At 44.6% G+C, this 17,195-nt stretch overlaps 1 protein-coding gene across 1 annotated transcript; it reads left to right on the top strand.

Annotated features, from left to right (window-relative positions):
* The first annotated feature begins 1,833 nt into the window (after positions 1-1,833).
* Positions 1,834-16,304, top strand: ARF1 (ARF GTPase 1). The gene is made up of 5 exons (XM_087731918.1): positions 1,834-1,992; positions 11,859-12,038; positions 12,733-12,843; positions 13,522-13,646; positions 14,718-16,304. Exons 2-5 carry the CDS (start codon positions 11,891-11,893, stop codon positions 14,877-14,879), a joined length of 546 nt encoding a protein of 181 aa, XP_087588044.1. The 5' UTR covers positions 1,834-1,992; positions 11,859-11,890; the 3' UTR covers positions 14,880-16,304.
* The last annotated feature ends 891 nt before the right edge of the window (positions 16,305-17,195 follow it).

Genomic DNA, 17,195 nt, shown 5'->3' with positions numbered 1-17,195 from the left:
TCTTAAACCAGGTCCTGAAGGATCTGTGCCCCAAACGGTTCACAAACCCAAGGCTGAACAAACAGCCTGCGCCAAAGGGACGGGGACATCTGCGATCCCAGTGGTAGCTGTCCATGCCCGGACGTCGACGTGGGCAGCAATCTGTTCACCGCAACAGTTATTCTTTTCCTGAAATCCCCCGTTTGAGACAGGTCGGCTTCTGCAGTGCGGGAAAAAATAATTAATGTGGTTTCTCAGCATGTCTTTGCCATCACTTTCTTAGACTGTCAGCACTCCGGCTGCTTTTTGACTGTCTGGGGAGATCTAAATGCAATTTAGGTGCTTCCTTAAGTAAAATACTAATAATATTAACTCATACCTGCTTATGCACGGGGATGGTGCCTCCCTGGAAGAAGCACAGGGCAGATCGCACCTCCAGCTCCGGCTCCCTCCTGGCATTTCTCAGCCCTGTTGCTGCTGTCTCTCTTGCGCGTGACCCAATTTTTTAGGAAAAGAAGCTTTTGGGTTCACGTCCATCTGTCTGTCCGCCTTCTCTCGCCTCTGTGTCACATTTTCAGCTGCTGGGTGATTTCAACCCCATTTAACAGGGAGATGGAGGTCTCCAAGTTATTCACTTCCCATGAGCATCGGGGGGAAATGTAGAAGTAAGCAGTTTTCATGGCTTCCTGCCATCTTTCAAAACTCCTCTTCCTGTCTTTAATAAAGGAAGTATTTAGTAGTTAGCACTTATTATTTAGTCTGGGACAGCACAGGACCTCGATTTATCTTAAAGTTACCCCAAAACAGAAAGGAAACAATCCTAAATTTATCACGCGCATGCGCTACCAGTTGTTTCTACACCAATCTCTTGAGCTTTCGAACCACGTGGATTTTTTTTTTCCATGTGGAATTAAAAAATTGCTCCGTGTTCACCTATTCCATCCCACATCTATTATTAAAGTGAAAAAATTAAAAGGGTTTTTCCCTGCGTAGTGAAACCGAGGCACAGAGGGACCAGAGCAGCACCCGGCACACTCCATCCCGTGGGTCCTCTCCATCTGTTCAGCCTTTTCCAGCACCAGCAGCAGTGAAAATTTTACCAAATTGTCTCCGTTTTGTCTTACAGGGGAACTGACGCAGCAGCAGAGCAGCCCAGCAAAGAGGGCCCTCCCTGCAGTCCCGCTTTATTTTGGATAAAAGAGCCTGGAGGATTTTCTTTGACTATCTCTTTCTGTCTACATAGTAAATATGTGGATAAGCAGCAGGTGCAGAAGCTGTGAAAGCGGGGAGCACGACAGCACTATCAGACGTGCGTGAACCCCGCGGCAGGACGCACGGGCAGTTTTGAAATGTATATATGTAAGGCACCAGCACGCCCCTGAGCGCTGGGCAATGCTGCACGGCCATCTCCCCAAACAGCCCGACACAGGGAGCAACGCTGCAGGCCACACGCAGGCCCCAGAAAAGGTGTGCATGCACCACGTCCCACCACGCACGTACGCGTTCCCCCAGAAAAGGTGTGCATGCACCACGTCCCACCACGCATGTACGCGTTCCCAGGCAGCCTGGCACGCTGCAGCGCTGCACATGCAATGCACGCACGGTGCACACCAGCCCGCCCGGGGGGAGATGCACGGCCCCGCGCCCGCTGCACGGTGCACACCGCCCCCGCGCGCCCCCCGCCCCGCGCCGCATCCGGTCACGAGACGGCTGGGCGGGTGGGCGTGATCAGAGTGTGGGCGTGGCCAAGCGCAGGGACACGCCCCCCCCGCGCCTTCCCAGCCCTGCGGCTCCCCGCCGTATCCCCGCCCATTCCCCGCTAGGCCCCGCCCCCTGCTGCCCTCCTCGGTTACCCGTGGTGCCCCGCGCGGGGCTGGCACTGACGTGGCCGCCGAGCGCCGCCATCTTGTGTGCCTGGGCGGAGAGCGGCCGAGAGGCGCAGGGGGGAGCCGGCTCCGAGCGGGACCGTCCGAGGACAGCCAGACCCACTGCCCGGGGCAGCAGCCGACGCCGGTGGGTTCACCGACACCTTCCCCTTCCCTCCCTTCAGCCCCTTTCCCTTTCTGCCCGCCGCCCCGCACCCTCCCCCCCCCACCGCCCACACCCTGCGGCGGCCCGCGGCCGGGTGTGAGGCGCCGCGGCCTTGGCGCTGAGGGGAGAGGGCGGCGGGGCTGGGGGGGAGCGGGCCTAGACGCTTCTTTCCGTCCTCCCTTCTTCCCCCGCCACCGCCCCTCGCTCGGCAGACGTCGGCGGGAGGGGGAGGCCGCAGCCAGGCCGCAGCGCAGGCTCCGGGGAGCGGCGGGCCCGACTGGGGCGCTGCCCTCCCCCGCCCCCCCCCCGCTTCCTCTCAGGCCTTTGGGGCCGGGAGGGGGGTGCCGGCCCTTTCGTTTCCCTGCTGGGGAGGCGTGGGCACGGGCGGGAGGGGGGGACCGCTCCGACTGCCCGGCAGCTGTACAAGGCCCGGCGCCACTCCCCCTACCGGGGGAACTGAACGGGATGCGGCGGGATGGGCTTCTCCTCCCTTCCCCAAACTCGCTCATTCCGGCCTCTGCTCCGCCCGTGAGCGGGTCTGAGGAGAGAGGTGTTTTCCTCTTCCTCGAAAACCCTCGTCGCAGCGGACCTCGGAGACCTGGTAGCCCGGTAGGGGAAAAGAGGCTTGGCTGAAACTCGTAGGAGAGAGGTTATTTTCCTGTAAGCCCTTGGCTGCTGAGTAGGGCTTTCTGCTGGGGCGATGGTAAGAAGTTGAGCTTTAGCCTGGAGCAAACTCTGTTTGCCATCCATGGCCTGGGTTTGATGGTCTAGGAGATCAGTTTTCCTTGGCATAGCAGCTCCCGGTGGGAGGATATTATATTCTGTCTGAAAATACTATATCCTGTCTCTCTGAGTAGTTAACATGATACTTTGTGCTGCTAACCTCTGTCTGATAAAGCGATAGGCCAGCTTGGCGAACCTTTTCACGAGGAGTCTGTTTGCCCCAGCAGAGCACGACTAAAACTCTGCTGGGTCATAAAACGGCCTAAATGTTGTGTTTGACATTGACCTTGTTGCTTTGCCGCTAGGCTCTTGCCAAACCAAATTCCACAGGTTGATTAGGGTTGTATCCAGAGGTCTTGTTTTGAAATGTAGCTTTGTCAAAAACTAAAATGCGAACTATTTATATAATACTTTGAACTTTGTTTTGCAAGCAGCAAGGCTTACAACACCCCTTTGCAGGATATTCTATTAACCTTATTTTTCAGGCAAAGAAATTGAGTCAAAGTAAATTGTCCAAGGTCATTTGGCAATATCGTGATCGCTATTTTTGCTGCTGATTTGGAGCACTTCTGTAGGAAAAAGGAACTGTAGCTGAACTAGAGGATTTCTTCTTGGCTTTTGTTCATGGGCTTTATAATCAAATTGTCAGTATAAGTACTGACCATCTTACCCATAGAGAAAGGGATTCTCTGAAAGGAAGGTTTACGGGGCTGGTATGATGCCACTGACTTCCTCTGTTAAAAACATGTCTGCAGTGCTGGAGAACCCTGTTGGACTGCTTTCCCTGTTGTGGTAATTACATTGGGTGAAAGGGTGAGGAAACTTGCCTCACTTGAACCTCTTAAACTCAATTGCTTTGCCAAGTTTATTGACGCTTCTACTGTGGTGGAGCATCAGGAGTAAAAATGGCTCGAGCAGATGTCATCTCCGCTCAGAACAGCCGTTGCTGCTGCGGTGGTTTGTGATACGCATAATATTTGCTGGATCATGTTAAAAGGCAAACACCTGAACGTAAATCAGTCCCCGATGGTCTTGAGGCATCTGCTGACTTTTAAGATTGCCTAGTTGTGAAATAGAGTCGGAATCTGAAAAGGGACTGGGCAGGAGCGGTGCATTTTTGCTTGGTGCATGTAGTTCCCTGAATGTGTTAGTCATGCTGACCGAGTGAGGGGGCAGGACTAGTCACAGCTTTTCAAGGCAAACAAAGTGTGTGTGGAAGTAGGGGGCTGGATTCTAGTCCTTATAATTCACCAAATTGTGTTGTGCTCCAGTTACAGTTGTTTGAAAAGCTGCTTTAAGCAGTAGCATTTATACATCTCCCTGAGGCACAGTTGTCAGATAAGCCATTGATTACATTAGTTGGTGGAAGGAGGAAAAGCTCACAACCCAAGGTTCCAGCTGAATTTGCGGTGGTGAAGTTCAAAAGAACCACCTTTCTTTAAACATAAAAGATAGCTTTAGAAATAAAAGCTGCTGAGATGTGTAAGGATGGACTTTCAAGCAAGAATTTTTATGGATTTCAACAGCCTTCACAAACATGAAGATTGCCTTACAGTGGATAAGTTAACTTTTCTGAAAAGGAATAGTTCTGATTCTTTTTTTAGAAATCTCTTGAAAGTTTTGCTACTGGAATGCCATAGAGCTTGTATTAGAGCTAGCACTGTCCTCAGCCATTATTCCCTTTCTTTAACTGATGAGTGAAGAAGTTTATAATCAGCTTCCTACTACAGCAGCTGTTTTTCTGTGTTATTCAGCATTTTTTTCTTTCTGCTTGTGAGTATCCAATTTTATTTCTTGTTTCTAACACATGCAGACATTGAAGGACTATGGTACTACTTCTGCTGATGTTTCAATTCTAATAAAACTCTCATGTCTAATACAGCTCTTATTCGTACGCTGATCTTGTACCTAACAACTAGCTGTGTGGGCTCTACTTTGACATTTTCCGCAAACCAAAAGCCAATTTCATTACCGAAGCTCTCGTGTGAGTTCTTGCCATTTCTACTCTGAGTGTAAATGTTGACTTACTGCCCAGTTACTGCAAATGAATAACAGGATAATTTGGCTTAAAATTTAAGATTTTGAACTTGTAAGTAGTTCAACCTCAAAAAAAACTGTGCAACACTTATCTGAAAAGAAATGCTTTGTAATAACCGGTTCTCACAGCAGTATACCTGCCGTTTAACAGGTGAATATGAAGTCACAGTCCAAGCTTGGGTGTCACAGCTACATTGTCGGCACCGCTTTATTTCCTGAGCAGCTACAGGCAGTCCGCAGGGAGGTGATGGATGTGCTTTATCTAAAAGCATGAACAGTGACTCCTTCTGTACTTCTCCACCTGTCTACCTGTCCTTTAAAATGTTTTTCAGACCAGATATGTGTTTTTCCTATGTGTTGGTTTGCATGCTGTTGAGTTATGCATGGTAGTGTGTAACTGCTCAAAATAGTTTGAGATTTTGCTGTGAAACAGAAGTAGCTTGCTCCCCCTGCTTGAAGGTGAGAATAAGGGAGTAACTGATTTGGGTTTTGAGTATCAAGTCAAACGACCTCCCTTCTTTGCTTGATACTGACTCTTTTATTCTCACCAGTATTTTAGGAGTGAGTTCTTCTTGTGTCTGAGAAATAGGGATGACCCCAAAGGAAATTTTCCTGCTTTTGCCCTTGTTTTGATCTTGTAAGTGGAAATATTTTGTTTTCCTGCCGCTCTGAGCCCACTGCTCTCAAGAGAATGCTACAGCATGTGGAACATGCGTTATCTGGGTAATGTGTATAGACAGCAAGATGTTCAACCTACTTAGGTTGAACGAAGGTGCTACAGAAGCAGCAGCTGTGTGTTGGATTTTCTTTCACCTTCTTTCTTGCTTGCGGTTGACTCGTCCTCCATCTGCCTTGAACACGCAGTGTGCATCTGGACGCTTTTTAGTTGACCGCTGCAAGCCTTTGGTGGCCAAATCCACCTATGCCTCTTTGGATGCAAGTATATCTTTAACTTTTATTTCACGTGACGCTTCAATGCCAGTACCTTTCCTCTGGCCTCTCCTAAAAGACAAATAACAAGGTTGTGCTCATTTAGGACAGCTTTTCCGTCTCATGCTTCATAGAAGCACCTCCAATGTGAAGTGGGGAAAACTGTTGCGGTGGTAGGTGTTGATCTCCACAGTTAATGCTCCCCTGGTTTTAATGGGTACAGCTATAGAGGAGTTGGGACTTACTACTAAGGAGGAGCTCTGAGAAGAGGTCCTTGAGGTGGCCTTTATTACAATGGTATTTCAAGTCCCTTGGTGAAGAAAGAACCTTGCCTACTCGTTAGCTACTCTTACGTTTTGTGTGTAGTCTATGCCCAGTGATGTTAGTATGGTCTAAAGTCTCAGGTAATGCAAATCAAAATTATTTTAAGCTAAATTCCAGTGTTAAGGCCCCAAAGTTAAAAGGCTCGAGTTGATAAGTAGTCATCTTTCACTCAGGTTATCGGATGGGGAAGGCCAGTAAACAACTTCTAAAAATAGTTGAATATAACCGTACTGGAATAGTCATGTATTGGGCCACCCTGGCTATATATAAAGAAGTGTTTTGATCAAGAGCATTTTACAACTTTTGCTGTAACAGCACACTTTAATCTGTGAAGAAATTACCTCAAGTTCAAAAGAATGCAGCTGTACTTAACTGACTGTGCCTGCTGAGCGGTGGTGTGAAATACTGTGGCCCTAGATTAATCCTAAATTTTAGCAGTGTTCTATTCTTGTTGGATCGCTTCTCACATTCTCTTTTAAATCACACTTCATATTGTAAAGAACAAGCTGCCAAGTTAGATTTGCACTGTAAATTATTTGCCAGTTGTTCTTGCATGTAACACCAGTAACAGCTGTTGAACTTGACTGTTTTGTAAAAAAAAAAAAGAAAAATCTTTCTCACCTCTTATTTACACATGGGTTTGCTGATCTTTTGTATGAATGTTTTGCTTCTCTTGACATTTTAATGTAAAACTTTCTAGAATGCTATAAGGTAGAAACATGATACAAGCCGACTAGTGATAACTGACTGGATTTCAAATCGGTATTTCTGTTAAATAACAAATTGATCAATTTTTGTTTTCCTATGCCTGATACAACTAGTTGTGTTAATACCAGGTTAGGAATTATGGGTTTGGGGTTTTTCTAATTGTATTAGAGGTGGAGTTCATGCTTAGACCAATGTCAAGTAGACTTTCCTTTAAATGGAGATGTGCTTTTGGTAGTAAATCAGTTGTCTTCGTAAGTGCACCAGGTTTACTTGCCATAGGTGTCTAAGCAAATAGAATAAGGTGCAGAAGGCTACTAGGAAAAAGGGTTTTGGTAAACCTGCAACTGTTAGGGGTTTTAGGTTGTGCTTCAGCATTAGTATTTTGACTGATTGTAGCTGTGTAATGCAGTATGTCACTGGTAGTGGCACCATGTTTGTCTCTCCTTGAAACGGGCATTTAAAACAAGATACGAATGTCCTAGGGAGACATGATAGTTTCCAGAGGCCACAAATGCCCTCTGTACCTCTCCGTCTCAGTGTGCTGTGTGGAGAAAGGACAGAGAATTAAGCTTTTTTTGACTGATCTTCATTGCCGCTGGTATTTTTTGGCTTTGGAGACCAGATTGCCAAAAAGGTTGTGCCCAGCAAGTTTGGTTATGCCACTTGAAAAGTTTTGAGCATTATTTTTTCACTGTGGGAGCCTTATGTGGTAAGTGCTGGTACATAGGAGTGAAATAAAGGTTTCTGTACTGCAAGCATAATTTGACTAAATGCTGCATATGGCATCCTGTAGCTTAGCCTCTGATTTTGTCTGCTATGGTATGTTTAAAGAAATTGTGTAAACCTGAATGAAACCGTGGCATTTGCCACAACTCCTGGCTCAGTGTGGTTTAATCTCTGTGTGGTCAAAAAGAACTCTTCTAGAGGTGCAAAATTAAGGTTATGCAGAGATTTCAAGGTGTAGCTCTACTTTCTTTGTTAACTAACAGCTCATCCAAGAAGTTTGGAGGTCAAGAAGCGTATTTGACTTCTCAAGATAAGCAGCCTGAATGAAATGACATTAAAATGCATTAATGTACAGTTAAATCTAAAATGCTGCAGAAGATTAAGTGCTGAATGATCTTTGGCCTTGAGATATTCCTCAGAGCTTTTATTCTAACCACCTACAATTAATAAAAGCAAATTCTAGTTCTTACTCATGGGCCGTATTGCTTTAACAGGCACCAGGCTGCCTGCTATTGCAGACACTCATTCATTTTTAGCTCATTACACTGAGCCTTTCTGCAAAAGGCTGCCTGTTCTCCTAATTGCTTATCTAAATGTATCACTTACTAGAAAACAGGCTGCTGAAAATACCTCCTTTCCTGAAACAAAACTGCAGTCTTACCCAGTGAACGTCTTTCTCACTGTTTACCAATGGCACATTATATCTTACCTGAACCGGCCTGACAGGTTTTTACTGCTGTGAGGATCTTGAGGTGGAGTAGGCTATGTATAGGTGTGCTTCAGGGCCCCAATGGGCAGGGAGAAGCAAGAGTCCTACAGACGGTTCAGTTTTGGGGTGATTGGGTTTGTCGAGGGGTTTTTCTTCCATTTCTAGAAGCTGAAGTCGCGCTGAGGGAAAGCGCGCGCTACTCTCTGCAAAAATAGTCTGTGCTGTTTATTCAATTTGTTCCCTTTCGTACACAAATCTTCCTGCTTAGCCTGATGGATACCTCTTTTGAAGATGTGCTGAAGGACTACAAGCAGCTTGCAAGCCATAGTCTTTTATGTTTTCAGGCATTTTATAGAACTTGTGCTTCTAAAATGATCAGTGTAGCAATTACAACGTTTGGGTTGAGGAAAAGAGAAAGTTAAGCTTCAGCGTAGAATATAGGCAATATATTGGCAAGTCTTGATATAGATTGCAAATGTTGAAGATGCCTGAAAAGTGTCGGGATTGCTTGGTTAACCTAAAAGGGTCTTAAATTTCCTTGTGTTTTCAGACTGCGTATGTTAGTTCTCACGGTCCGACTAATGGACTGAAATGAGAATTAAAGTAAGCAGATTCAGCTCTGAAGTACAGTGGAAGTAATCGCGTGATCCCTCAGCTGAGTTGTATTAATGGGAAGCAGCTCTGAACTGTCGGGGCAGTTTCTGCTGTGGTAGCGTCTACGCTCTTTGACGGCACGAGTGGTCTGAAAAGCAGAGACCTGATGGCTGGTCACAGTTGTGATGATGATTTGGTTGAGGATTTTAATCATACCGATGAAGGAACTCGAGGTGCTTTTGCTTAGATAATAGAAAGTAATGAAATACTGGCAGGGACAGTGTAGGCAGAGGAGCGTAATGCACAACGCCGTGGGAGCATGATTTCCTTTTCTGTGGCAATCGATGAACGTGATGCTAGCTGCCAGTCGGAGGATGGTCCTGCCGATGGTGAAGACAGAAACCCTCTGCTTTGCCCCAGCAGCATCCAGCAAGTCACTGGTGGGACCCACAGCGGTTTGTGGGGCTTCTGCAGATGGGTTTCTCCTAGTATTTTTCTTTTAGATACCAATGATTCCACTACTTTCTAGTCAACATCTAAACACGGTTGTCTTGCAGGGGTGGGCTGTAAGCTACACTTCACTGCCTATAAAAACAAACCAGGCTTTCTGCAATGTCACCTACCCTGAAGTACCAAATAAGTTACAGAAGTGGTTTGGATAGTAGGAATGTGGAAGAGAACAAGAGGGAAATGGTGAAACAAGTGCTTAAATGTGTCTGAACTTCTTCACAAAAAGTACAAATAGGGAGGATAGGTGGTATAAAGCAGCTGCAGTGGTGGAGGGCAGACTTGACCTGGAAATAGCTGCCAGGAAAACAAGGAGCTAACGGGATTCACTACTGTTAGTGCCAAGTGTAAGCAACTTGTTCAGCAGACTGCGACTTCTCCAGAGTGTGGAAAGATGTCCTGGATGTAAATGCTAAGATTTTGCTCTGTTGGCTGATTACTGCTGCTGATCCAAGCATTTAATAACTTATTATGCTTTTAAACATGCAGAAACCAAAGAAATGCATTCTTTTGCAGGGTTTGTAAGGTTCTCTTGCTACAAAAGTTCTTATGCTCATTTGGGAGGGTTGCAAGAGCTCTGGTAAAAGGTTACAGTGCAGCCCTGACTATTGCTTTTCAGATGAAGTAGAAGATAGAGGTAGCATGAGCAGGGGGACAAAGGAAGGCTTTACAGCCTGCCTCCCCTCCAGCCCTGTAAGAGCTGCTGTTGTGGGCTGGGAAGTGAGATTTCCTGCTGTGTGAGTGACTTGGATAAATAGGGACGAGCAAAACTGTTTTCTCTACTTCCTAATTAACTTTCCTGTTTATACAGCTTTCATATATTCAAGTGGGAGTTGAATATTCATGGTCATGCTGCAGAAATGTGAAGGAAATGGTGGAATAATAGAACTTCTAAATTTTCCATTTGGTTTTAATTCCCAGGCTTCCCTGTCTGGCTTATAGATGAGCTTAGTTTTAAAGTTTTGATCCTGTTGAGCTTCAATCGTATAAAACATATGAATCTTTGACTCGAGTTACTTCAGCAAGTTGAAGTGGTGATTGATGTCATTCAGGAACTCTGGAGCGGACTCTGAACTTCACTGCAGAGCTGCTTGTGCTAAGACATGTGACTTAGTTAATGTTACAGCGCTTAACTTTTGGGTTAAAAATGGTATCCAGCAAAGCTTCCTGAGAAGGGCAGAACTGCTCAGGCCTTTAGCAGCGCGGAGTGAGGAAGCCAGACTTCACACATCCCTAGCGTAGAGCTAAACCGAGCGGGACAAGATTTTTGTTCTGTGGTGCGCTTTTCGGTTCAAAGCTTGTTTTAATTGTCTTAAATAGATACTCTGTGAAGTCTTATTTCCAGTGAGAATTTTGCTTCAAGCACACAGCTTCATCATGAAATACAGAATATCTTCAAGAGATGATTTGGACTTCATATTGCGCTTTAAATTGCGTGACTCGGTTTACAGGAAACCCAGCCTTTAAACGTTACACGTCTTGGCTGTGTGTGCGCTCTATTTTCAGCTTTTATTTTCAGTTGGGCTCAGTCTTTTCGAAGTGACATCTGCGAGCTTCTAGACAAAGCAGCAGTAGAGGTGTGAATCGTCACTATCGCCATGTGACATCCTTACCTACACCCCACTGCAGAGCTTTCGGGCTGCTTTTTTCATGTCTTATGCGAGCAAAATAATAGTACTCTTGGTGATTTGAAACTCGCTGTAAACTGTGTAGTAGTAAGTTTGGAAAGGGGGGGGAATCTGGGGGGAAAAAGGGGAAGAAGTGGACAAGTTGTGGTGGGGTGGGTCCCGTGGGGAGAAGCAGGGTCTCCAGGTCCCCAACAGGAATCTCCTGGTGACGTTCGTCGCTTCCGAGTGTCCAAGCAGAAGTGTTCATGGTGAGGGAAGAAGCGTTAATTTCTAAGCCTGCCCCTTTTAACGCGGCTATTAATTTTCAATAGTGAAGTTTTAGTAAATGTGGATTTGCTTCCTAGAGAAGGTCTCCAGTGCTAATGAAGGTAAAATACTGCTTTGTGTTTACGTTGTATTCACAGGCCGTTTCCTTAGGCTTTGAGAGGAAGGAAACTGTTTTGAGTAGGAGAGAATCCAAGCTGTATTCTGAGTTTCCTTTGCAAAAGAAGGACCAGCTATCGGTGCGCTAAGCAGTGAAGAGATGAGCACGCATTTAAAACTTTTTTTAACTGCAGGTCCATTAGAAAAACTGTGTTTTATGGTGACATATTAGGCTGCGGATAAATTATCCCATAACAATGGGGGACAAAGTACCTGAAGTGGTCAGTTGGGTTGAAAGCAAACCGTGAATTTTGCAAAAAAAAAAAAAAAAAAACCAACATTTAATACTAAAATCTCTGAAAGAATATTTGAAAGATTGAAAGCATTGGAGCAATGTCTTTTTATAAGGAGTAAGTATTGGCGTATCTGTTCACCTTTGTATTGCTTCAGTATGGGGAAAAATAATGTACGGTGGTGGCTGGGGGTATCTAAAAATTTGTATTATCTGGTAGATTTTTTTTTTTTGGTGGTTGATTATGCCCTGGTCAGAACACAGCTGTTGGTAACTCATGGGTGATACTGTGATCTTTTTCCTCCAGACTTCACTGGCCAGTGAGAACATATCTCAAGCATGGGAAATATTTTTGCTAACCTCTTCAAAGGCCTTTTTGGCAAAAAAGAAATGCGTATTCTAATGGTTGGTCTGGATGCTGCAGGAAAGACTACTATTTTGTACAAACTTAAACTTGGTGAAATAGTAACTACTATTCCTACTATAGGTAAGATTTTTACATTTATATAACTGCTTGCTTTGAGATTTGGGTCTTATTATTTGCAGCAGTATGTTATCTCAGCTGCCAGTCTATTGATTTAAGTGACTTAGTGCTGTGCCCTGACTCAACTGGCAGAACAAACACTTGCTAAAACCATGGTATGAAGATGACACAGCCAAATTTTTCCGGCATGGGAGGAGATTACATGACTTTTTTTCACTCCATTCCCTCTCTTTAATCATTTGTGGAACAACCCTTTATGGGCCACAGAAGGGCAGTCTGCCCTCTTAAGCCTGTTGTGGCATCGAGTAGATAAGACTGAGAAGCAGAGGGTGACACCTTTTTTGGGAGGGTGACTGCCAGAACTGTGTGATCAGAGATGTGCCTTATTTGCAGTCCTTAAAGCCCAGGGGTTTTTGATGCAACATCGTTTGCTCTGCATTTTGCAGCTGCTCAGGTAGCAATTAGAGCTGTTGTTCATTAGTTTGATTGCAGTGGGGGTGGTGGTGGGAGCAGGAGTTCCAGAGAACCCATGTTTGTCCGCTTTGAAGGCTTCAGTGTAGGATTCTGCTTATTTAAAGTAGGTTTACATTTTAAGATAACTTTTTTAGTGATGACATTCTGAATGTGACTTGGTGAATACAATAAGTCCAAGGCCAACTATGTTTAACTGTGATTTTTGCCACAATTTCTATTTCAGGTTTCAATGTGGAAACAGTAGAATACAAGAACATTAGCTTCACAGTCTGGGATGTAGGCGGTCAGGATAAGATCAGACCACTCTGGCGCCATTATTTCCAGAACACACAAGGTGAGTCTGAACGCTTACATCACAGGTTTCCAGAATCTAAAAAAGTTTTTTTTTTAATGTCCTTGCTAAGGTAATTTTGTGAGTTTCTTGGAGGGATGGGGTGGTGGTGGTGGATATTTATTATTATAAAAGGGTGTGTTTGTGTGCTGCTCTGGCTCTTCTGTTATGCTAGTACAGGTTCAAAGAGGGATAGGAAGAAATCTAGAAACCAGTCTTCCTTGTCCATCGGACTCGGAGCGAGTTCAGAATTTTGCTTTTCTTCTGTAAGTGTCACAGCTCTCTGCCGTCACTTCAAAGCAGAGTTTTTACTACAAGCTGTAACAGCCCCATGAACTGAGAGTTTGTCACTCCTTCCACTGCTGCGCTTTTATAATGTGCGTGCATTTGAGTCCTGTCACAGGATTTCAAGAGTTGGTACTCGCTGGAAAATATCGAGTGGTTATGTAGATGACGCGCACAATTCCAAAAACGCAAATGCAAACTAACACTCGCTTTCACCAAGAACAGACTTTCTCTCAGACATGAGATTACAGTAGTAAGACAACTGTATTTTTCTGATATATACTGAATTGCTTTGCATTATTTTCTCTTCAAATCTTAGTTCTGACCTCCAGAAGTATTTATCATTTGTAAATAACTTCTGGTGTATGCTTATTCTAATTGTTTGCTTATTTCTAGGTCTGATTTTTGTGGTTGACAGTAATGACAGAGAACGAGTGAACGAGGCCAGAGAAGAGCTTATGAGAATGTTGGCAGAAGATGAGCTTAGAGATGCTGTTTTATTAGTGTTTGCTAACAAACAGGTATGCCCAAGAAAGGCGTCTTTCTGTAAGAACTCTTGAAAACGTACAGCAGACTTGTGAGTGCTAGATCTTGAACTTGACATTCATGTTTTCAGTGTAGTAATCAATAAGCTCTCAGTAAATGCCCATTCAGTTTTGTTGAAGACAGCAAACCCATAGCTCAAAATTACCCGGTTCTTGTCTGAAAGAAGCATCCCTTCTAAGCAGTCCTGGCGAATAGAAATGCTTGTGCTTTCGGTTTTAGGGAAGAATTCTGCCCGTTTGATTCTTAAGGTTGGCTTGGCTCAAGTACAGCACCTGCCCAAGCTTCCTCCAAACAGAGAGGAAGGCCAGAACCTCCCGGAATTCTTCAGTTAGGGTGTTTGAGGGCTCCGCGGGTGTTGGTGGAAGCACTGGGCTGACTTGTGAAGTACTTGTGTTGACCTGTGAGCTGTACTCTTCCAGGCCACAAAATGAGCTGAGAGTTCTGCCTTTTATTGCTTGTGAAGGCCTTGGTAGCTTAAACACGAATGTTGAAGGTATTAAATATGACTGGTAAACCTACAGAAGGAATAGCATCCTGCTTCATCGGTTCCACAGGCTCAGTTGTGAGGGGTAAAGAAGCCATAAGTCTTGTCTAGGAGCAGGAAAGGTGAACTATAAACAGAAGCAGTACTATGCCGAGTACTACTTTATGATAAAAGCTGATCTTAAATCATAACTGCAGTCGCAGAAAACATCCACGGAGTGGAGAGTGAATGAAACGGACCTTGAATTGTAAGCAGTTTGGGGTCAACACTGAAGGGCTTGATGACTTGGTCCAAACATCAGCTGTCTGGCTTCTGTTTTCCGAAGAGAAATATTCCATAACGTGTGCTTTTGATCGTGGTGTTAAACCTTTGAGACTTTTGTCAGTATAGGGGAAATAGCTTGAATATAGAAGTAATCCAGTGAGTTTTTCAGAAAGAGAAGCTCTAAGAGCTCTTAACTTTCTTTTAATGGCTTTAAAGCTGATGATCAGAAACGGTTGAGGGAGGCGGGCATTTCTTCTCGGCAAGCGGGGGAGAAAATGACTCTTCTTCCTTCCCTCAGGACCTGCCGAACGCGATGAATGCAGCAGAAATCACAGACAAACTCGGACTGCATTCTCTTCGTCACAGGAACTGGTATATCCAGGCAACCTGTGCCACTAGTGGAGACGGTCTCTATGAAGGACTGGACTGGTTGTCCAATCAGCTCCGAAACCAGAAATGAAACCATAAACCTTCCTCTTCCCTCTTTTTCCACCCCTCCCTCTTATTTCCTCCTATTCGCCCTTCGCTTTACTCTAATGTGGCAAACTGTGCTACTTTGTGGTATTGAGTGCCGGAAGCTGTTTTCATTTTTTTGTCACAGTATATATTGCATCATGCTGTAAATGTGGCAAATACAAGCCTGAAAACAGTTAGATTTCTTATTTAATGTAAATAGTTTTTGTTTTCCAATGAGGCAGTTTCTGGTACTCCTATGCAATATTACTCAGCTTTTTTATTGTAAAGAATCAACTCACTGTTTAGTACGTGGAAGGGATTTCAGTGGGTTAACATAAGGGTTGCCAGTGGTCCTTGTGCAGTAGAGCTGAATACTATCTCGGCTGGGTTGTGAGATCTGTGAGATCCATGTTGGTGGTTGGTTTTTAACCCGAATTCTGTATTTTTTTAAATAGTCAAGGAAAAGTAGAAACACTTCAGCATACAAACCTTTGACATAGCTTCTGCTGTTCTAGCTCTAATGTGGTGGCTTTCGATTCGTTTGAAACGGTGAAGCAAAGATCGACACCCAATTAGCTTCATCCGGTTAAAGAACAGATCATAACTAATAGATCTCTGGCTCTTTCTGTAGCTCATAGTATGTACTCATATTTGTTCATATTCGTTAAAAGATTTGTCGGACCTGGTTTAGATGAGCTTGCAGACTCATGCTAAACTTCTGACTTTTGGTTCAGGTGAGATTTATCGCTTCCATTGAACTTGAATAATTTCCAGAAGTCACATTTTTAGCCTGTTGTATTTGTCAAAAGTGTTTTGTACTTTTCTTGTGTGTAAACCACTCCAGAAGGCAAACCTTTCCACAGAAAGCACAGCCTGTACTAGTCCTAAGCTCTATAGGCAGAAAGTACTGTACTTAACATAAGAATTGCCATGAAAAACACCAAACATCTATGTATAGTATCTAGAAAAAAAAAAAAAAGCATGAGAGTTTGGAGAGTCATTCCACTCTAGAAGTATTCAATCCCATTTTGGAACAATCCCATATCTGTATATGTGTGAAAACCCTTGGCATCCCTCATACTGCAAGGTTCAGATTTGCCATCAGAAAAAAAAAAAAGACCTCTTTACTTTTCTTTTGTATTTTGATAAACACTGAAGAAGCTGGAGCTGTTAAACTTTAACTCGAGGAACTATCAGAACTGGTTTATTTAGTGTTGTGGAAACCTTTATTGCTTTCAATACACAATTAGTAATCAACTGTTTTGTATACTTGTTTTCAGTTTTCATTTCGACAAACAAGCACTGTAATTAAAGCTATTAGAATAAAATCTCTTAACTATTTCATGTTTTTTATGCCTTGCTGTTCATTTGATCATCTTGGCAGAATCGTAATGAAATACTTGTTGAATAAAAAGTTTCATGAAACTTGCACTGGTATCACGTTGTTTTGTATCATCTTTGTACGGTACCGTGTGCTAGATGAATGCAAATCCAGCCAGCATTTTGCCACATCGCAATTGGCATGAAAATTTCAGCACATCTCCCGTCTTTTCGCAATAACGTGTCATTCCAGGTTGGACTCTTGCAGGTGAAGAGGCGGGCAGCAGTGCTTTGGTCCTGCTGGCTGGTGACTTGGCTTCTGCTGGAGTCCCTTCGTCGCCTCAAGGGCGATGTTGAGCTTCTTGAGTAGCCCCATCGCTTCCTGCAACAGATTGTTCTTCCTGCTGATCCCACTTAATAACATGATCGGTGAATTAGCAGGTTTTTGGGGGGAAAAAGTATGAAGTCTGCCTTCCTAAATGCTTTGTTTTGCATTTTTTCCATTCTGCAGTCCCCTCTGGACCTGGGACGGAGCTCCTCCCAGCTGATCATCCCGCCTTCCCCCGTCAGCTACAGCTTCTCATCGCTTGCTGTCACGCTCAGGCTGCTGGCCAGCTGCTGGCTGTTTTCCTGGCCGGAGTTGCAGCAGATTTCCCCCTTACACAGGCTGGAAAACTGTAAGATGAAAGCTCTGTTACGCAGGTTAGAGAGCAACCTCACCAGTGGGGAAAGCTGGGGTTTCTTCTAGGGCTGTCCTCTCCTGGGCAGAGGTTTGTTGGGTGAAATCGCTGTCTTCTCTGCCCTGCCTTCGGCCGGGGGAGCCGCGGGAGGTCAGGTTTATTCAGGTTTCCCAGCTGCCCGAGCCCTGCGTCTGCTCCTCGCACTTGTCTTGGTAGCAAAGGGTAAATAGTATTAGGCAAACAATGACAAGGGATTACAAAACTCCTGTAAGTCAGGTTATTCTTTTGAAGCTGTTCATCTCGCCTTGAATTTCAAGCTC

Source organism: Nipponia nippon, unplaced genomic scaffold (assembly GCF_047370975.1).
Source record: "Nipponia nippon isolate SJK-2023a ecotype South Korea unplaced genomic scaffold, ASM4737097v1 scaffold_1, whole genome shotgun sequence".
Taxonomy (NCBI): domain Eukaryota; kingdom Metazoa; phylum Chordata; class Aves; order Pelecaniformes; family Threskiornithidae; genus Nipponia; species Nipponia nippon.
Note: the sequence above shows the minus strand (reverse complement) of the source record. Positions and strands in the feature narration are given on the sequence as shown.